The sequence below is a fragment of the Cydia strobilella genome, chromosome 21 (assembly GCF_947568885.1).
Source record: "Cydia strobilella chromosome 21, ilCydStro3.1, whole genome shotgun sequence".
Lineage (NCBI taxonomy): Eukaryota > Metazoa > Arthropoda > Insecta > Lepidoptera > Tortricidae > Cydia > Cydia strobilella.
The window spans coordinates 5768139-5790638 of NC_086061.1; the positions used below are offsets into that span (position 1 = coordinate 5768139).

At 38.2% G+C, this 22500-nt stretch overlaps 1 protein-coding gene across 2 annotated transcripts in view; it reads left to right on the plus strand.

The window, feature by feature from the left end:
• LOC134750919 (facilitated trehalose transporter Tret1-like) overlaps positions 1–22500 on the plus strand; it is a 32665-nt gene that overhangs the window by 5496 nt on the left and 4669 nt on the right. For both annotated transcript variants that reach the window (XM_063686171.1, XM_063686172.1), the window contains exons 2-8: positions 5973–6116; positions 7592–7677; positions 17414–17583; positions 18066–18219; positions 18969–19101; positions 19550–19704; positions 20015–20089. In XM_063686171.1, coding sequence (XP_063542241.1) covers positions 5973–6116; positions 7592–7677; positions 17414–17583; positions 18066–18219; positions 18969–19101; positions 19550–19704; positions 20015–20089 — 917 coding nt within the window. The remainder of the gene's footprint in view (positions 1–5972; positions 6117–7591; positions 7678–17413; positions 17584–18065; positions 18220–18968; positions 19102–19549; positions 19705–20014; positions 20090–22500) is intronic.

Sequence of the window (22500 nt, forward strand, 5' to 3'; positions counted from 1 at the left end):
AGTTACTTTGTTTATACAATTTGTGATAATGATTTTTTAGCTTATTCATTTTGATAGTTTCTGGGGAGAACCATAACGGGTATCGGGTTTTATGTATTTTACGTACCTTAAAAGGCACTGCATTGGCAATATTTCTGTTGAGCGCACTATAAAAAGCAGAGACTGCATCATTGATATTATTATGAGAATAGGTATCGTCCCATCGATTGATAGCTATTTCAGCATACAAAAGAGGGAAATCAGCTTTACAATAATTTCTTTGTGGTGGTGAAACTGTTTCACTACGGGTTTGGTATTGACTGGTTCTAGAAGTCTGTTTTGTGTTAACTTGGATCCTTATGTCTAATGGAGTATGGTGTACTTCTTTAGAAACAATACCCTCACATGCAGATACCTGTACTCCGACCACAGCCTCATTCACCAAAATCAAGTCTAACATTCTACCGAGATCGTTGCATACAGTATTTTTCTGTAACAAATTACATTCAGCAAGAAATATTTCAAATTCACTTTTTACAGCAGGACTCGCAGAGTTTAGATTAAAATCTCCTAGTATAATTACTGGCAGTTTAGAATTATTTATCATCCTTCTTATACATTCAAAAACGGAGTAATATTTGTTATCAGTCACCTTAGGTGCTAGGTACACAACAGTGCAAATAAAGCGTGTGCGACCCCTGGTGACCATCGCGCACACTATCTCATCATCTTTACTCGCCTTACAATCGAGCCGCGAGACGGAATAAGGCGATCGCGCCGCGAGCAGCACGCCGCCGCCCCGTCCCCCAGCTCGGTCGCAGCGCAGTACACTGTATGTCGACGGGAACACTTCAGAGTCGAACACACTGTCATCTAGTCGGGTCTCAGTAAGAGCTATTAGACAGCTTGAAGTTATTGTTTGCAGAATATTTTTAATTTCTGTTCTTCTAGATTTTAATCCCCTTACATTTTGATAAAATATCTGCCCAAGTGTTTTTGTTTTACAATTAAGTATTTTTTTGCGTAATTGATTGCCCTTACCCTTTAAAAAAGAATTATGATCGAAAAAACTGGTTGCTGTTATTAAAATCTTGTGTAGATTGGGAGCGAGTACTGCTGTCATTAACGGTTGTAGTTTGGCTGTAAACATTGAATATAAAATTTTTCAGGCTTAAAAATACACTCCTAATGCCATATTTAGTAATTTTTCCCGAGTATTTACAGAACATATCATAAGTAAGATCCCGGTTTGTGTCAAATATATAAGCATAGTTATTTGTTTGCATATCCATAGCCAACAAGTTATTAAACATTTCGACCTTGTAGTTATATATGAGAGCTCCGCAAACATATGTAGGAAGACAAATTATTTTATTGGTGTGTGTTATTTTTTGGAGTTTTTCTCTTATATAATTTACAAACTCGATGCTGTTTTCAGACTTTGATAAATCACTTTCACTTAGAAATATAATACAGTAATCATTATGGGTAAAGTTTTCCAATTTTCTATCTATGTTTTCAAGCAAGTCTTTTGTTCCTCCGTCAGGCACAGAGTGGTGATAATATTCGACGCTCTCCTCAAATGAATTTTCAATAGCTTGCAAAGTTCCCAGCTTTTTATGATTACTCAAAATACATAATTTAATATTTCTGTCATTGGTTTTTGTGGCCTTAGGTGTATTGCCGATCTCATTGGCCTTCATTATATTTCTGTTATTCACCGCACTCGAAGTTGATGGCGATATCACTGCATTAATTGTTGCGCAATTCGCGCCCTTTACTTTCTTTCGTTTATTTTTACTGGCCTCTTCTGTCTGTACTAAAGTTTCATCTATGGTTTCGGAGCCGGAGATAAGCATTCGCTGAGATGCGTTATTCTGGGATAGACAATGCTTTGCAGTAAAAGAACACTGCAAGGGTTCATTCTCAGTGGTATTTAGTTTTTGTTTGATCATATGAATTCCCGTGTTTACTTGATTTTTATTTGTTTCCAGGCTTTCTATGCGTTCTGTGATGTTCTGTATCCCATCCACGTTTCCTACAGATGCGAGCAGTTTGTCAACATCTTCTCTCAAGTGTTCATACTTAGCATTTAGGTCGTTAAATGAAGATTTTAAACATTGTAAAGTTGAGGACATTTCTTGCATGTTTAATTCTTGAGCCAGTAATCTGGTCATGGTCTCTTCTTTGAATGTTATAAAGTCTAACATTGTACCGTCTGCTGCGGCATTTACGACAGTTCGAGCTGGGGATGGAATCGAACTATCATTTGATGAAAGCGTTGATATGTTTCTTTTTCGTAATGTAATATTTGCTTCGTCTTCAAGCTCTAAATCGATTAGAGAATCATCTGGTAATGTGCCCGTATCTTTGCCAATGGGATGCCAGGCCAATATTGGGCTGGCGGGGGTATCATTATTAATGTTTTTAGGCATCTTAGCTATACATTCCGGGCAGACCCAGTTTGCTCTATGCTCCGGTGACATAATGTTGTCAAATCGTCGATCACTAACATTGGCACATTCTAAATCGTAGATTTGAGAGCATTTTGAACATATAAGATAACGTCTCCCGGGAATGGGTTGAAAACATCCTTCGCATAGACGGGTCATTTTGAGCAGGGAAATATTTACAGCGCCCTCTATTTTTTACTTCTTCTAACCGATATTATGATATCTTTCTATGTGACGTGCTTCAAGGGCTTCAAGTCTATGTCTATGCACTGGGTATGTGTGTATGTTTGACGTCCATTATATTCATATAATAACACACTGACACTGACACTGTTATTTATGCAGTCATTGCAGCATAAAAACAAAATTTTCACTAAGTTGCAGTAAAAGGTCAATGACTTGCGAAGAATTTGGCGCGGAAGTTACGAATAATTTGAGTGTTTGCATTGATAATTATGTCCACTAGCACAGTAATAATGTTTCATTTGCAGTCCTTAATGTTATTCTTTAGTCCATATTGAAAATTTACACTGTAGTTATGATGTTCAACTTAGAGGTCATTTCGGTCACAGCGCCGTCATTTCACGCGGCGTGGCAGTTATTAATTTGCAAGTTTTGTAGTATATACAGATATTTTAATGAAGAAAACTTGCTTGTATATGTAAGAATGCCCTATTTAAAATAATAGTTGTGTAAAAAGTAGTTATTTTCAAGATGTACAACACAATTTCACTGTCATATAACACGAACAAATGATGCACTTTTTTAAAAGTCACAAATATCCTGAGTTCGCCACAGTTTTCTTAGATAACATTTGTCGTTATTAACTGTACTTAACTTTATTAGATTAAACTGTTTTTACAACTTTTAAGACACTTTAAACATTTTTATGAATTATAATTAGCGGGCGCAGTTGACGCGCTCTTGGTTGGAAGGTCACACGTCATTTTACATTAAACTAGACACAAAATATCACTAACACGTATATCTATATCACACTTACATTTTACACGTTTATTTTTTATTACACGTATATTCTGTACGTCTGACGGTCGTTTTAGCCACATAACTAAGTTTAGGTAGGTACAGTCGCCATCAGATATATCGGAGCGGCCGAGGTGCTCAAAAATATCTGAACACGTACCTAGCGCCTTGACAATAGAGGCGTGTTCAGATATTTGTGAGCACCTTGGCCGCTCAGATATATCTGATGGCGACTGTACATAGTTTTTCACATCACCAATTCTAAAAAGTCTTTTTTCTTCCCTGCTAGGAGGGATCAAAGTGGCACTTCTTCCCTGCTAGGACGGATCAAAGTAACACTTTTCTGTTGTAGGACACTATTTTTACATTTTTTCCGCATTATTTTTGACTTAAATAATATTTTTAAACATTATAATTACCTCATATAGTATGATATGAAAAGCAATACGTACCTCACTACGCTCAGGATTTTACTTAACAATCCTTCGCTTCGTTTAAGATTCAATTGTACGCCCTCGCGGTAAATGTGTCATTTTGCTCCCTTGTGACACAATCTACTATTTCATGTTGATATTATTCTTCACATACATATAGTGATGACGATTTTATAGTTACTATCAGTTCTTTAAAATATGCCAGTCTGTTTCCGATAAACTGTGGGCAGTTTTCTTAGTTTTTCAATTTTTAAAATGGCCATTAGCAACCATACACTTTGCCTTTGAGCGTCAGCAAGTTATTTAAAGTAAATTCTGCTTTCGATCTTAATTTCGTAGGAGTACCTACAACTAACATTGTTTTTAATTTTTCGTCGGAATTCATAATAAATAACAAAATCAACAACGCAATAAATCCAATAAAATTGAATTACAGAATGATAATTTTTCAATTTTGCGATGTTGCAATAAATTTTTTGGTTCGAGTGGACATTTTTCCCGCTAATAATTTAAATGAAATATTTTAAATGTGTATTTGTGTAGTTAAGTTTGCAATTCAAAATTATTGCATTTTTTTGTAGATGTTACAAAAAAAACTGCACAATATATCAAATATCGTTTATTGTTTTTTTTTTATAGGCGTATTGGCAGAATGTCATAACGAACCAAAAAGCAAATATTGCTAGTTTTTTTTAATGGCTGAATGCCATGATGCTGTGTCACAAAAACATACCTATGTATGTGAAGTGAAAATTAAAAACCGGACAAGTGCGAGTCGGACTCGCCCACCGAGGGTTCCGTACTTTTTTAGTATTTGTCGTTATAGCGGCAACAGAAATACATAATCTGTAAAAATTCAACTATCAGGGTTCATGACATGAGATACAGCCTGGTGACAATGACAGACAGACGGACAGAGGAGTCTTAGTATTTAATGGGGTCCCGTTTTTACCCTTTGGGTACGGAACCCTACCACAGCCACTTCCCGGCCTAGCCCTGCAACTTTGTATGAAATTTCATTAAGACCTCTCGTCTACTTCTTCTACTTCCCAGCCTAAATGAAGAATCGAATTTAAACTGTTGTGAGACATACTAACATTTAATAATTTTTACAGTACATATGGTGCTACTTTCTCGCACTAGTGCGTCAAATAGCACTTTTCGTGCATATGTCGAAAGTTTAAAGGGCCATATGTACTGTAAATCGTTGTACGATACACGTGCGAATAGGTAATTCGCAACTCATGTCGATTTAAAACACTCCCTGCGGTCGTGTTTTAATTTATCGCCACTCGTTACGAATTTCCTCTTTTCCGCACTTGTATCGTAAATAACTATACGGTTTAGTCAACTTTAGACTCACTTCACAAACACGTCGTGCGAGTGAACAAGTGAGTCTAACAAAACCGTAATAGTAGATTGTGTTACAAGGGAGCAAAATGACATATTTACGGCGAGGGCGTACATTGAATCCTAAACGAAGCGAAGGATTCTATAATAGATTCCTGAGAGTAACGAGGGATTCTAAAGTAGAATCCTGAGCGTAGTGAGGGATTCAAGTGTGTTACGCCCAAGATGGAAATAATTTTGCTACCATGTGACACATACAACTTTTCACATCACCTATGAGGTAATTATGATGTTTGAAAATATTATTTAAGCTAAAAAAATACTCTGCAAAAAAATGTAAAAATAATGTCCTAGAACAGAAAAGTGTCACTTTAATCTCTCCTAGCAGGGAAGAAAAGTGCCACTTTGATCCCTCCTAGCAGGGAAGAGAAACCCCTTTCTCGAATTGGCGTGTAAAAAATTATTTAATGTTTAATATAAATATTCTAAATGAAGAACATAATATTGGTTACATAATAAGGTTTGTGATTGCGGTTACTTTACACTTTTATATGTACTTAGTAAAAGCACAATGATCTATCCAATGATATTATCGATCGCGCGAATCGATGTTACAGCCCCTACAGGCCGCATAAGTCCTCAACCGTTTTTCAAGAAATTTTGTGACCAGGTTCGATCATTAGCAGAATTCATGAAAAATGTTTCACATATGGCTTGTCTTAACTAAATTAGCTACTTATAAAATTCAACTTGTCCCTATTTCGTTTTCCAGTATCGATCCCTCTCCTTTGCTTCGGCATGATTCAGGGCTGGCTGTCTCCTATGAGAAGGATTCTGGAGTCCTCAGAAAACCCAATAGACCACCCGTATACCAAGGATGAGTACTCCTGGGCGGCGTCCGTTACGTATATCACAGGTAAACCATCAATAAATTAATTTTTCATTTCTCATGCTCTGAAAGAGGGTCATTTTTGTTCTAAAAGTCGTGCAGAGAATTATACGTTTCTGCACTAGAGCATTTTAAGTTCCAAGTACGATTTTTGGATTTTTTTTACGATATGCAATTGAAGTTTGGGTTTAAATGGATTTGTAATACAATTTCCATTCTGATATTAAACTCCCCATTCCATACTTACCCCTACGATAACTTCCCTACTATCCCCTAAATTCCGATACTTTTCCCTAAATTGTTAATTTAAAGTACCCTCAAGAAATACTATAGAAATTTATACTTAGTCATGTTTTTAAAAACCGGCCAAGTGTACGTGAGTCGGACTCGCGTTCCAAGGGTTCCGTATATTACACAATTTAAACAATGTATTTTTTATGTGAAACGTGAGTGAAATGTCTTTAAAAAAACCGGCCAAGTGCGAGTCGGACTCGCGCACTGAGGGTTCCGTACTTTTTTAGTATTTGTTGTTATAGCGCTGCGGCAACAGAAATACATCATCTGTGAAAATTTCAACTGTCTAGCTATCACGGTTCATGAGATACAGCCTGGTGACAGACAGACAGACGGACAGACGGACAGCGGAGTCTTAGTAATAGGGTCCCGTTTTTACCCTTTGGGTACGAAACCCTACAAACTCGTAGGATCAAAAACTAAGTAATTAAGTCCGACTCACGCTTGACTGCACATTTCGAATAGGTTTTCCTGTAATCTATAGTAGTATTGTACTATTATTAATTAATTTAGTACTTAACATAGTTTTTAGGTTTTTTTTATATTAACACCGTTATGGATCAATGCAGATCTGAAATAAACGATTTTTATTTTATTTTATTTTTATAGGTTAAGATCTATTTTGTGTACTTTTTTCAACATTTTAGACCTAGTAGTTTCGGAGATTAAGGGGGGGGGAATGGTAATTTTTTGCCTATTTTCTTGAATAACTTCTAAATTGTTTATCCTAAAATTATAAAAAAAATATATTTGTAATTCAAACAATGAGCTCTTTCATTTGATATGTAACACGATATAGTTTGAAAAACTTTATTTTTTAATTTTCTCATTTACATTAAAAGTGGCCCCATGTTTAAAATTCATTTGTTTAGGTTACATGTCCGTCTTCGGGTCACACACTTACATATGTATACCAAATTTAGGTTCAGTAGTTTCGGAGAAAATAGGTTGTGACAGACGGACAGACAGACGCACGAGTAATCCTATAAGGGTTCCGTTTTTTCCGTTTGAGGTACGGAACCCTAAAAAACACTAGTATTTTACTTTCCTTGTATTTAAAATGAAAAGTAGTGTTTAACTCGGCTTTTGAAAATTCCTGTTGTAGATGATAAAATTTTAAACTGTTTAGAGATGCAGGTTATTTCAATAAATAGACAAATGAAAACTTATATATACTTTATATAAAGTGAATGTTTTATTTCCAACAGCAATCATAGTCGGACTTCCCCTGGGTTACTTCATGGACAGATTTGGTCGAAAAATTATGAGTCTAGTCACTATATCGACAATAATGGTAAGTAATCTCACCAAGTCACTCGGTATAGGAATTACGTTTTAAGAGGATAGAGGACGATTTTCAATAATGTTAATATCCAGAGAGGAAAATGGGGAAAACGTTTGTATGGAAAACCTGTTTCGAGGCGGTCGTCCCCTTTCGTCGTAATGAATTATTTTTAAGTGTGTAAGAAACTCGGAGTAGATACGTTTTCATTCAATTTATAATAGGTAATTAAAATATCTGCAAGGTATCAAGTAATAAAAATCCTTTTTTTTTATCCAGGGGTTATTTAAACCCTAAATTTTCCCTTCAATATTTATATGTAAATATTCGTAGTTTACTTTTAGTTGGAATATAATATACTAATTGTCCTTAATCAAATAATTAATATTTTTTTACACACTTTGTACAATTTCCGTCGTTTCACTATTATACAAGTGCATTTCGACGTTTTCGTTTCCATACAAACACTTGCTGGCGAATTGTAATTTGAATAATAATTATGTATTTAAACTTAAATTTGACTACTTTTATTTCATTCAATTTCACAAGAACCGAAGATAATAACACATTATATTTTTTTAAACTGATTTTTACGCCTTTTAGATACGGTGGATGAATGAAAGAAACACGCATTCAATGACGTCTAGACATCGTCTAGACATTTGGGGTCAAAAAATCCTCAAAAACACCTAAATACAATACGCTCGAAAAACACAACCTTCCTTCGGAACTCGGGTAAAAATCGACAGTTAAAATGGCTTACTATCACTAACAACGGAAAAGGCCATTGGCCTAAGTTTCCGTGCGTTTTTACCAACCTCATCATCAAACAAGACAAAAACAATTCCTCGTTTTTACATTACAATAGAGAAGTCACCCGTAAAGATGGTAACAATAGCTATTGGACCGGATAGAGCATTTCTTTAGGTACTTAGTTTTAATTAAATTTCTTAGTTTTTCCGGATCACACTATACGTGCAGACTTGCCGTACTTACTTTAACCTCTTAACAAGCGCTGATAGCCTAGCGGTAAGAGCGTGCGACTTTCGACCTGGAGGTCGCGGGTTCAAATACTGGCTCATTCGTACCAATGACTTTTTCGGAACTTAATGTACGATATATTTACCAGCCGCTTTCCGGCGAAGGAAAAGATCGCGAGGAAATACGACTACTTAAGAGGCCGGTGTCGATTTTAGTCGCAAAAATGTAAAATTGATAGATTTAGTCCGTGAAATTTTACATCTTAATTCAAATAACAAGTACTGGTTTCAATTAGCGCGTCTTCTTATCTTACCTTTTATCAGATAAATTTTTTGAAAACAGACTCACTAAATTAGTAATGTTTGCTTTTCTGATGGACGTTTAGGTAAACGCGCGTAAAGCACTGATTTTGTCGCTCTTATTTGTAAATTTCGTAATGTTTGGACTGCTAAACATGGTAATTTTGTATTACACATATCCTGTACTTGACGTTTATCAGACTACATTTTTATTATTATGACTTTGAAGTAGTGTAAATGAAAGTTAGACGAAATCAATTTTCTCCAGAAATTACTTCAAAACAAGTGGCAATTTCTCTAAAAATCGACTTAATTTCAACGTAATTTTGATACTTAAACAATCTACAACATTTGCTGAAACTATTCTTATACATCAATTTGTATAATTTACCACCATGATATTTTGATGAATTTTTAAAAACTGCCCCTTCTCTTCATGCATTACCGGTGACGCACGCTCGCGACCTCATTATTAAAAGGCAAGATGAGAAGACGTGCTAATAGAAATCAATACTTGTTATTTAGATATTACGTAACAAAACGTGTATAATTTCAACGACTAAATCTATAAATTTTACACTTTTGCTCCAAAATCGACTATGGCCTCTTTAAGCCCTATAAGTCCTAGTTTCCCGTCGGGATTGGAAGGGCTGATGGCAGTCGCTTTCGCAATAACTATACGCGAATTCTTGGGATTAGTTGCCATGCAGAACCCAGGCTCCCATGAACCGTGGCAAACAGCCGGGATAAGGTGAGGATCTCTTTCCCACTAACGTCCAGTTTTTTGCAGGATCCAGTTTTCTGTAATATGCTTAAAAATCCTGAAATACATATCTGGAGGCATCTTTTACACAATCTGCTTTTTACTGATTCCCCATACAAACTTCAACCCCCTTTTAAAAACTATCTACATATCCAATTTCAACTAAATCGGTTCAGCAGTTATTAATTTCCCATACAAAATTTCACCCCCTTTTCACCCCCTTAGGGGCTAAAAATTTCAAGTTTTAGAATTTTTCTGGTGTTTGTGTCCTAAGAGACTATCTTACCGACTTACTTGCGATTTTCAGTCAATGATTGGTCAATCAGCGATGGTTTTCAGCACTATAGGGCGCCTCGCTATAGGTAAATATTGTCAAGGGGTTTAAAATTGAAGTTATGGAGTACCTACCTACGCAGGTAATTAAATAAACCAGCACGTGTTGCAACTTACTAATTGCCTGTAAAATCGTTTATAACGACAAAATATCAAAAATAACCGGTTGGTTATCTTTACGTCACAATCGAATGAATTGCAAATGAAGTATAAAATACATACTTATTTATAATGCTTTGTGCGATCGCAATTTAGCGCTTTTATACCTACTTTATCATGATGTACTCCACTGCAACAATACGATTTATCGTCCCAATAAGATGCAGCAAGCAAGTTAAGCTGCAGCAAGATGATATTATGCGTACATCGACAAACTACAAGTAAAATTTGTATCGGAATGACAGATGCTACGAAAAGTCACGTGACTATTTTCATACGTTATTTAGTTTTCGATTTGCGTTTTTTATTAAACGATTATTATCTTGGATAGGCCCCCTGGATACCTTAAATGCAGGCGCTTTTAAATTTTAAATTTTAAATTTTTCTCCTTCTAGATCAGGGAACCGCCTTAAAGTCTGTCAAATCTAACAACCCTTTGATAATCACGTGTCCCTGTCTTTCATTTTTACATTAGTGTTTATTACAAATTTCACAAAATTTTGCTAAGTTTTATTAATGAGAATACGCGAAGTGCATGGCGGTCATAGGTTACTTCCATAATACATGAATCTGAATTACTACGAATAGGGCTGACTGCTATAGTTATTGGCCACTACATATAGTAATTGGCCTTTCCTAACAAATTAGAAAGAAACAATAATCCAAAAGAAGTCTTATTGTTAAGGTGGTTCGATTTTCATACAAAATTCAATCTGCTTTAATTAAGGCACTACACACTATTACTACACAAATATTTGCTTATTTATCTACTTTCGAATATTCGTTTGCGCTAAATTAATAGAAAAACTTTGTTTCATACAGAAATCATACATAAATCAACGTAATTTTTTCATCAATTTTACGTATGTGTGTGTCACAAATGTCGTGTACAAATACGTTGCGTGCGGCGTTGCCACTCTATGACGTTGGCGACGTTGCCTGGCCGACCTGGCAGGATTTGCAGTGCCGTCATGTTTAGTGCATTTTTATTTGACATTGTTGACACCGACACATAGGGTCATGTTTATTGTGTCAATTTGTTTGTATAAATTGAAAATGATAGCAACGTCTAAATCAAGTTACAAAAATCATCGGTGTTCTGGTCCGCGAAAATCCAGAAAAATTCAGACTCAACTGAAGCGGAATTCATGATGGTGAAGTTTCGTAAGGTAGGTACAGTTTCATTCCTTCATTGTACATTGTAATTTTCTCGTGCCGATCTTTTTAGAAAATAATTCTCACTTCTTCCGTAATGGTAGATATAAGCAGTGAACAATACCTATATAATGTAATTATTACTGTTTTGGTTGCCGAATAGTCAATGTGTCACTAACTCTAGGTTTTTTTAGGTATTGTGCAAAATGAAGAGGCATTCTTGGAAATAAAATGTTTTCCTTCATTAGCCAGAAAAAATCAGGACATCCTCACTGCAATAAAGTAAAATAAAACATATCCTGGGGATGAAAATTATGGAATTTTGTCTATGAATGAAAAACACAATTATTACTAGGTAAGTAAATGATAACTTTATTAGAATCCATATACGTTTACCAAAATTTATTAACCAAAAAAACAAAAAGGCATACCATCAGATCCACAGCGCAGGCTTCGTCACATTACAATAAGCTCATCCACCTCAGGTTTCGTCAAAACAGAACGTTCGTTTACACGTAAGTTATCTGCAACACGCATCGTCAACATTGATTGAAAACAAAGAAAAAATTATGAGTACAATAATAATAACACAAAAGAGCAAACCTAAACCCTAATCCGGTAAGTACCCGGCCCAAACGTCCCCATAATACCAGCGGCGTTCCCCCGCTGAACCGCCAAAGATATACGTTGGACCAGGTACGCACCAGACCTAGGATCACAACCCCTATCCCGCAAGCGCCTACCCAGATCCCTCACAAAACTCTTCGCCTCGGAACACCAAGGCCCAGCTGACTCAACAGCAAGAGGGACAAAATCATAAACCGGCTTTAAGTTTGAGTACTTGGCATGTTTTTGTCTCGCCGCATTCTCTGCAGCCCCCCCAGCCGCACGTGTAGTCTGTGCAAGATGTGACGCCGCAAATGTGCTCACACATGTAGCATCCCACAGCAGACTCCGCCCCTTAGCCCAAGGAACAAGGGTGAGACCGTCAGGCCGCTTCCCGTCCGTCCGACTAAGACCCTGGGGCTCCAACACGCACGGCAGGTTTGCCGACACCATCGCCCTGCGAACGATATCGTTAATCGCATGATGACGAGGAAACCTACCAGCACACCGCACACAACTCAATCCATGGTGCCCGTTCGCCTCCACCATAACCCCACAGACGCACAAATGTGGCTCGCACACATTACACCCGAGCCTTAACGCAGCACCAATCCTTAGGGAATCGTTATCTAACAACGTCCCCAAGTGCGACGACGGTAAGGCGTGCAGCCAGGCCCCAGACTCGGGTGCAGCTACCGCTTTCAGCCGAGCCTGTTCTACCCCTGATGCCCCTTCCAGCAACTGCTCATACGTCTGACGGCATAAAACGTCATCGCACGACCTCTGAGCCTCAAGGTCGTCCGGCCGCGTACCGCCAGAACAGCGAACAGTCCACTCATCCAACGCAGCACCCAAAAAAGGCATGTGGACGTCGACCTCATTGAGGGACAAAATGCGCGCAACTAGTCCCCGCGATGCATGCGAGGAAGCCAGAAAAGCTACAAGTCCCACATCATGCATGCGACGCACCCCCAAACCACCATGTCGTATGGGAAGAGTAGCCTGACACCACTGAGATTCCTCAAATCTGACATTAAGAATAGACTCCAGACCGTTTTGTAGTATCTGATCGAACCGTAACACAGCCTGCACATGCATCCACGTCGGCGCCGTTCTCAAAGTGTATGTCACGCGTGGAATTGATAAACAGTTACGCAACAACACCAAAGATACATGCGCCGACAAATGCTGCAAGTGCTTCATAGATTCTGAAAGCGCCACGGTCTTCTCCTGGACCACCTGACCAACCCCTTCCGGAAAAATCGGCGCCCCAAGGAGTGACAGCGATGACCTCTCCACCACCTTCACCCCGGGCAAAATCGCTTCAAAATCAGCTATGGAATGCATAGCATCTGGGCTGCAAAGAAACAATTCACACTTCTCAGCATTTATTTGCAAGCCAATGGCTGATAAAGCCTGCACAAGCTGCCGCACATCCCCCAACACAACATCTGGCGCACCACCTAACGTCCCGTCATCCAAGTACCATACGTTTAACGGGGAGGATAATGATTTTACAATACTTTGCACGGCTAGGCAAAAAAGAAGAGGCCCTAGCGGATCCCCCTGCTGAGCACCCACCCGTGATGCAATCAGATTAGTGCCATAGAAGAGATTGGTGGGGGAGAAATAACATTGATGAAGGTAGGGATATAACGAAGGCACACGATCCCTAACCTCCCTCAAAATTACATCTCTCTCTACAGTATTAAAAGCGTTTTTAATATCCACCTTTAAAACAACCCCGGAATCATTTTCCGGAGCCATAGCATAAGATCGCACTGCATGGATGGCTCCCTCACACCCCAAAGGCGTACCAAAACCAACCTGGCACGGCTGAAGAAATTCCGCCATCTCCTCCTTGACTGCACGACAAGCAAGCTTGGAAACAAGCCGCCTCAACGTGTTCCCAACAGCAATTGGCCTAACCCCACCATCCCTCTTCGCTAAAGCACACAGGGATGCCCCATATAAATACGGACAAGCTTGGGGATTAACCATGCCACGTAAAAGGAAGTTACAGAGCCTTGTAAGAGATTCCAAGAGTTTCCCCCCATTATCACCGGCCGACACCGAGGTTAACTCTTTTAGATGCTGGGGGCGCAAACCATCGAGCCCAGAAGCAGACCCATTGTAAAAGGACCCCAAAGCGCCCACAACCTCCTCCTGCGTCACGGTCAGGAATGGACTAGCCAGATCAGGTTCAGGGGGAAAATTCAGCTGCCTTGAAGGTGATGGGTGCTTCCCGACCAAAGCCTCCAGTGTGTCCCCATTAGCCGGCGCGAGAGTAGAATCAGAGAAGAGAAGACGGACCGCCCCCCTCAAATCTCCATCATGCACCTTCGCCTCTATTGTCCGGTAAAGTGAACCTGTCTTAAGACCGACCTCAGCAGGAAAGTACAGGCAGCAATTATCAATATTCTCTTTAACCTGCGTAGTTAAAGATCTGTGACCGACACCGTCCGGAACTCTCAAAGCCGTAAAAGAAAAAGTGAACAGCGCAAACCAATCTTTCAACTCATTATTGCTCAAACAATCCTGAATTATTGCGCATAGCTTTCCTGCGGCTTGACTCCTCGCCCCCTTTGGCACGTGCCGCAACACCCTAACATTTTTCTTCAGCTCGGGCAACTTCGAGATCTCGACGTTATCCCCCCCTCTTGGATCACGCTCCTCACTAGCGCAAGACGCCTGCAAACCAACCGCATCTCTATGCACACGACTAATATGGACATTCAGACCCCTAGGTACAACATATTGTCTTGCGGCGTCAGGACAATATGGACATGCTTGAAGATTGGGGTTGCTCATGTTCGCTCCGTAACACACATCCAAGAGAGAAAAAAAAAAAGGAATGCAAAAACACAATATAAAAACAAAGAAATCAACAAAAAATTGGCACAATATAACTGATAAAAATTATATGTCAATATAAACAAAATAAATGATTACACAAACGAAATAAATAAAAAAACGAGTACGTCAAAACGATGTCAAAATAAATATTTTAAAATAGGTACTCAAAATCCAAAATTATAAAAAACAAGTACGTCAAAACGATGTCAAAAAAAATGTTTTAAAATCGGTACTCAAAATCCAAAATTATGATTCACTTTGATTTAAATTATTCACAAGTTAAACAACAATTTCATCGAATATTACACGCAAAAAATAAATGCTAAACGTATAATTTGTACTTGACAAAATTACTAAAGTAATTAAAAAAAAATTAAAATAAATTCATTTAAGTAATTTAAAAAAGAAAAATTAAATAAAATAAAAAATAAAACAATTTACACATAAGAGTCCACCGGGGCTCGAACGCAGTCCACCCGGAGCACAAAAGTTATAATTATAAATCCATATTGTTGCATCATCTTTCTTCCTATAACATTAGAGATTTTGTGCTATCATGATATTATTTTTCTTTCAGGTACAGGGACAACTACGGATAACAAATATGAAAAAATGTTATTTCATTTGTTGTGTGAATCCATCTACACCAACAAGACATCCACTGCTGGACATAGGCCTCCCCAGGGATCTCCACAACGACTGGTCTTGCAAGACCGGCCAAAATATCGAGAAATAAATAATATAAATAAACATGATAAATATCCCGTTTTCTATAATAGTTATAATTAGAAGGCCATGCAATGTTGTTACTCACTGTACCTACTTGAATAAAAAAAAATATATAAAAAAAGTTTTAATTTTATTTTACAATTACTACTTTATTATTAGTACATTACGATACAAGTGCGAAAAGTAGGAAATTGGCAACGAGTGGCGATAAATTGAAACACGACCGAAGGAAGTGTTTTAATCGACACGAGTTGCGAATTACCTTTTCGCACGTGTATTGTACAACGTTTTACAGTCAGAATTATGGCCCTTTACATTTTCGACATATGCACGTATTGTACTAATTACCGCACTAGGGCGGTAACGTATATGTAGCACCATATGTACTAAAAAGTATTTTACAGTACATATGGTGCAACTTTCTCGCCCTAGTGCGTAAAGAGCACTTTTCATGCATATGTCGAAAGTTTAAAGGGCCATATGTACTGTAAAACGTTGTACGATACACGTGCGAATAGGTAATTCGCAACTCGTGTCGATTTAAAATACTCTCTGCGGTCGTGTTTTAATCTGTCGCCACTCGTTACGAATTTTCTCTTTTCCGCACTTGTATCGTAAATAACTATTTCAAACTGCAAGGGTACGATGATAGATCTCAATTCAATATAATTTTGCAACATTTGGCATTATTAGGTTATAAATTGTATGGAGATGAAATCTATCATCGTACCCTTCCAGTTTGAAAAATACTATAGAGGCTGGGCAGTAAGGGATTGCTTTACTTGTAGAACTATATTTAGCCCTTTAAAAAAAAAAAGATACCTAACACTTACAAACCTGGACTTCCTTGGGCTAGTGCTACTAAGAATCGTCAGTATTCTCCATCCTTTCTGAGTTGGAAGAACCCAAAAAGGTGAGATTTGTGAAAGTCAGGTTTTCAATATATGTGGCGTTTTCAACCAAACGGGTACCTACTTATTGTTGTCATATTTCCATAAAGCTTCAAAATGAAATCAACCTAATCGACAACCGACAATGTGGTACCTATTAGTTCAAAACGTCACATATTTTTATAAAACGTTATAAACTAATTTATTAATAATACTGAATATCTGGGAGAAAAAGAAAACATAAGTAAAAACTCAAAAATGCTCGTTTTCCCAGAGATAAGACCTAGCTAGATCGAACCCCTTACAGCAAATTTCATCAAAATCGTTAGAGCCGTTTCCGATATCACTGAAATATATTTCGGTTATATTGGAATCGGACAAGAATTCGAAGAATAAAAGGTATAAGAAACATAAGATAACACAAAAAGGACAAAATAAAGTACCCCTGTCGTACCAGTCTCGAACCCGAATCCTCTTGCACGTATTTCCACGAACATACCGCAACGCCATTGCAGCATACTTACACTGCATGAAATTGTCTACTACAAGCATCACGGAAACACTGTTTGCATGTGTGAGTAATAGTAGGAAATAGCATGACAGAAACACTCTGTCGACTTTAAAAGTGTTTTTTGCACTAATGAAGTATTCAATGTTTATTATAATAGTTCAATATTTATGTAAAGAGTGCGCTAAACATACTTTTAAGTATACAGATACCAACACTATTCCACAAAAAAATAAAACCTGAAAATTTGCGAAAGTGACGCCATCTAGCGGGGTTTAAGCTTTGGGTAACCTAGTCGAACCACCTTAAGTGGCCAATTTTGGTCAATAAATATAGCACTCACCCTTCACCCTATATGTATACTAGGGTCACACAAAGAGTTAAAAAGGGTTCTCATTCCTGTGGACAATAGTTGGCAACTTGTGAATATTATTTTCTATTTAATGATTTCTGACATTCTTGATTTTAGGCATATTGGCTGATAAAAATCATAAGTCTTGAGCCTTCGTCGTTCATCATAGCGCGCGCCGTGGCTGGATTCCCCTGCTCGGCCGTCTACATCATCATGCCATGCTACATCAAGGAGATCAGCGACATTGACCTTCGGAGTGCCTTTGGATCACTCTACATATTGATCAGGTATTCTCTCACTTTGCCACACTTTACCACATGCTACATTTTGCCACATCTGGAAACACCTGAGACGTAACAGCAAGACAGAAGGCAAATGCCTTGTTTCTGTGTATCCAATTACATTTTCTGTAATTTATTTATCGGCGGTACAGTATTTCCAGTCTAATAACGGTTAGGTTCCTAAACCAGTGTATATTATTTCCCTATAATTTTGCGTAAAATACCTATCTACTTATTAGAAAGACTATGGGTTGCATCGTAATTGTACTAACATAACTGGATACTTTCTATCTTGACTATGCTCATGTGTAGGGGTGCAATAGAAAAATTCTTCGCAGACAAAATCGCGGGCATGTCCATACCTATAGACAGCTGGGCCAACTATCCTTTTCTTTACTAGAAAAGTACGACTACTTGTTCCATTTGTATTCGTCGATTAGCTTATATCTTGTTCTAACTGACTTTAATATTAAATCTTCCGGTTCCAGAAACGTCGGTTACCTGACAAGCTACGTGCTCGCAGATCTGCTGAGCGTGTACGCCATGCTGTGGGTGGGCTTCGGTGTGGCTGCTGTTATATTTCTACTGTTTCTTCTGCTTCCAGAGACGCCTGAATATCTTATCAAGACGGGGAAGGTTGACGTAAGTGAATTTATGTCCTATGCACTTTGCTCATGCTCCTGTCGCTACCGGCATGTTGCCCAGAATGTCGCTGAACATTAATGGCACGGTTGCATGCCACAGTGAGGAGAAACACATTACGTTACTTATGCCATGCCGGTATGGGCAAATTGTGAACAGTTACTGCTCCTACCGCTACTGCTGACGCTGACGGTACCTACGGGCTGCTAAGCAGGGGAGGCGTAAAATGTAAATGGCGTACCTAACATATTGTATTGTATTCATTTAATTCAAGCAACATGGCTCATAAAAGCTTTGAAACATAAAAATCTATTAAAATTAAAATAAAAACTTAAAAATTATAATATGTATTACTAAAATATTAACTAAGTTACTGGAAACATGTCAAAAATAAAAGAATAAAAATTAACTAATAAATAAAACATGATTCATGTAGAATTTCAAATAAACTAACTTTAAATCGAATGTCGTACAAAAATCATAGTCGCGTAAAAATAAGTAACATGTCCCTCATATGGTACCTATGGATGAGTTTTGTCAGCTTTTGTGTCGTTGCTATGATACATATAATTAGTTAGCTGCCAAACCAAGGAAAATCCTGAAGTTTTGCTTCTTGGTGTTCTGGTAAGCAGTTCATTAAGATTTCAATACCTTAAAGCATGAGTTAGGTATCCCGAACCAAGAAGGAGAAAACACTTATGCAGCATGGTGTCCCTTACCTATCATTCTAATTTGAACTCTATTCGCAGGAGGCTAAGGAAGTGTTGGCGTGGCTCCGCGGCATCAACGTGACCGACGACCGGCTGGTCCGGGATATTGACACAATCATCTACCGTGATAAGCAGACCACTATGGAAGCGAAGTCCACGTGGGCCACTATTTGTAAGTTTTTCTTCTTCGCTCATATGTTCTTGGCAGAGTGATCGTGGCTTCCTGGTGCTTTTATCGCGGATTTGACTTAATCGGTCCACGTCATGGAAGACGCCACTTCTTCTCTGCCCTGCAAAAAAATTTGGAAGAAACTTTTACAGGAGAAAGAAAGCTCGAGAGTAATGTCCAGTAGGTATAGGTCTTAGCTGGTCCAACAAGTCTCCATTGCAATTTAAATCAGGGAACAACCTGCCAGTTTAATGAGAACTTTTGAGTTGGGCATGGCTCAGGGTGGGGTTATACTATTGGTATGTAGGTAGGTCAATTTTTTTGTGATAGTGTTAATAGAATCAGATCTAGAAAGTGTTACAGTTTTCTCTCCACGTTACCAGTTATTATAATTCCGCGTTCTAAACCCCTAGTTTGGTCGTCCCGTCATTTTATATTCCTCTTTTTTCAGTTCACGACGCAACCACCAGAAAAGCCTTTATAATATCCTGGGTCATCAAAGTGGCCCAGCAGTTCGACGGCTACCTGATCGTGCTCATCTACGCCAGCTCCATCTTCGATGTGGCGGCAGACTCCGTCAACATCAAGCTGTCTGCCAATCAGCAGGTTATTTTTATTTCGAGAAAAAATACTTAATGCTAAATATTTTATAATAAGCCTTGCTAAACTGTGACGTTTTTTATCGAAATGTGCTCATAAAAAGCAACTCAACTTAATCTACTTTACTAATAACATGTTACTTATGATAAGGTAATCTTCGAGAACAGCGAATGCCAATCGTGTTCTCGTTTACTGTACTTGTATTTTGTGTCTAAACCTGTTGACTTCTCAAGAAGGAAGAACCTTAGCCTTGATCGAATTGAATTGAATGTCGGCGCTGTTACTGTTGACATATTAATGTAGACATTGTTTTTAGGTCATGGTGGTGGGGGCAGTTCAGCTGGTTGGCTCCATGTCTGCCACGGCGCTCGTCGAGAAAACAGGAACGAAGGTAAATCTAGATAAGATTTTAGGGTATATCTAGTACGACAAACACCACAAGACAGCACATCGAATTTTCATTTTCCTCAAATCTGGAGAAATATACTTTTAGAAGACCAGGGTGCGTAACCAACATGACTATCGTTTACGCTGATGTTACGTTGTCGCACTAATATGGGGGAGTCAAAGAGGGACACCAAGCGTTTCGTTGTCGTAGCGTAAGCGATTGTCACCTTGGCTAGGCACTCAGGAGCCTTAAAAACACAGATAATTACTCTGTTTTGTGTAGTCCTATGTTCTGACGGTAAAATTGTAATGTGATGAGCCTGTCTTTTATCATTTCATCAACAACCTCTAGACTGTTCAAGAGACTGTCACTCGATCCGTAAAAGTATCTACATCTAATAGAAGTTCATGGACCACATGCGCAAAATCACGTATACCTACTTGTATTCCTGATAGGTTTATAGACATATCACCCCCAACTACTACACCCACCTACTACTACTATGCTACTATGTCACACCCTTCTTACCAAACCACCCCTCCCCCTTAGTATTCACGTACTAAATGCAAGTATTGCAACTTGCAACCGTATATAAGAAACAAATTCCGGGATAAAAAGTATCATAGATTCCGAGTAAGCTACTCTGCAAAATAGGTACGTCCTACTAATTCGTTGGAGTACGTTATCATTGTCACGTATATGCTTAAATTATTTACCAATTACAGTGTCTAATGATTGGCAATTTGGCATGTCAAATTAATGTTTTACTAACGTTTTGATTGTCATACCTACGCGAGTATGAGGGCTGCTGTTTGTTGCAAATTGCAGTCATTCCGCATCGTTAGTTCAATGCAAGTAAATTAGTTTATAATTAAAAAAATTGTTTAGAGCTAATAAAGCGAAATGGAGAGATACTAAACCAGGAGGTGCATTTAGGTTTATAATGTCATTCGTTAGATTTTCTTTGTATTTTTGTTTGATAATGATTCCATGGCTTAACTTAAAACAGTACATACTCGTATCAAACCAAAAATCGAGTTTGGAATGCTCCTGCTATGATATTAGCTCACATTGCAAACAAGGTTATTAACAATTTTGAGGTTGCTGAAGAGCCTACTCGCAGTAACCCCAAGTCTGAATTTTGAACTTTGAGAAAAAGTGATATTATTAGTGGTGCTATTTTGTTTCTGATGAAGATATTCTGAAGTTATCTGAATCGAAGGAAAACAAATTAGACACAGTTAAGTTCCATTTCGGCCCTATGGTTGACTGGTCGAGAACTCCTAAAGGCATTAAGTCCTATTTGTACGAATGTTTTGTCCAATAAAGTTTAATAGTAGTTTATGTGACTGCTACATATAATGAAAGGTATTAAAACTCGAGTGTTGGTTTATGAAACGAACGAATTAAGTTTCATAATAGTACACGAGTGGTTTAATGCCTAATTATGGACAGTTACATACACTGCTTTATTTACACACATATTATAAACTTTCTAAATAAGAAATTATTATTATTTTTTAACCGACTTCAAGATTTCAAAGGAGGAGGTTCTCAATTCGGTTCCAATAAAAACGAAAGGCCATGTGTATAAAACCGCTGTACGTCCCGCAATGCTGTATGGGTCAGAATGTTGGGCTACTACCAAACAGCACCTCAACAAACTACACACAACTGTAATGCGGATGCTTCGCTGGTCTGCGGGTGTCACCAGGTTAGACAAAATCCGAAATGAGTTTGTCAGGGGAAGCTTTAAGGTTCTGCCTATCACAGAAAAAGTTAAAGAAAACCGCCTCCGCTGGTACGGGCATATCCAAAGACGGCCAGAGGACCATATAGTAAAGCTAGCCCTAGATTTGCCAACGACGAAACGGGGACCTGGAAGGCCACCCACCACTTGGCTTACGACGGTCGAGAAAGACCTAAAACAATTAGGATTGGACGCCTGCACAGCTCAAGACCGAGCACAGTGGAAGAGAAGGATAAGGAGGGCCGACCCCAAGTAGATGGGAAAAGGTCGCGACAAAAGAAGAAGAAGAAGAAGAGGTTCTCAATTCGGTTTTTTTTTTTTTTAATGTTTGTTACTCCATAACTCCGTCATTTCTGGACCGATTTTGAAAATTATTTTTTTATTGTAAGTACATACAGATTGGTCCCGTTTTTGTCAAAAAGCAGTTCTGATGATGGGATCCATGAGGAATCTAGGGAACTCCTCAAATGTTAAAGGCATACATATAGTGATTTTAGTATTTTCATCAACAAATCAAGCACTTACATTTAAAAAAGTGACATTTGATGAAGTGGAACTGCTGATGATGATCAGAACGGAACTCTTCAATGACGCGTAGTTCACGTTTGGCGATTTGTCCTCTTCGTTATGTTTGTTAAGCAACTTAAGTTTTAAGACATATTTT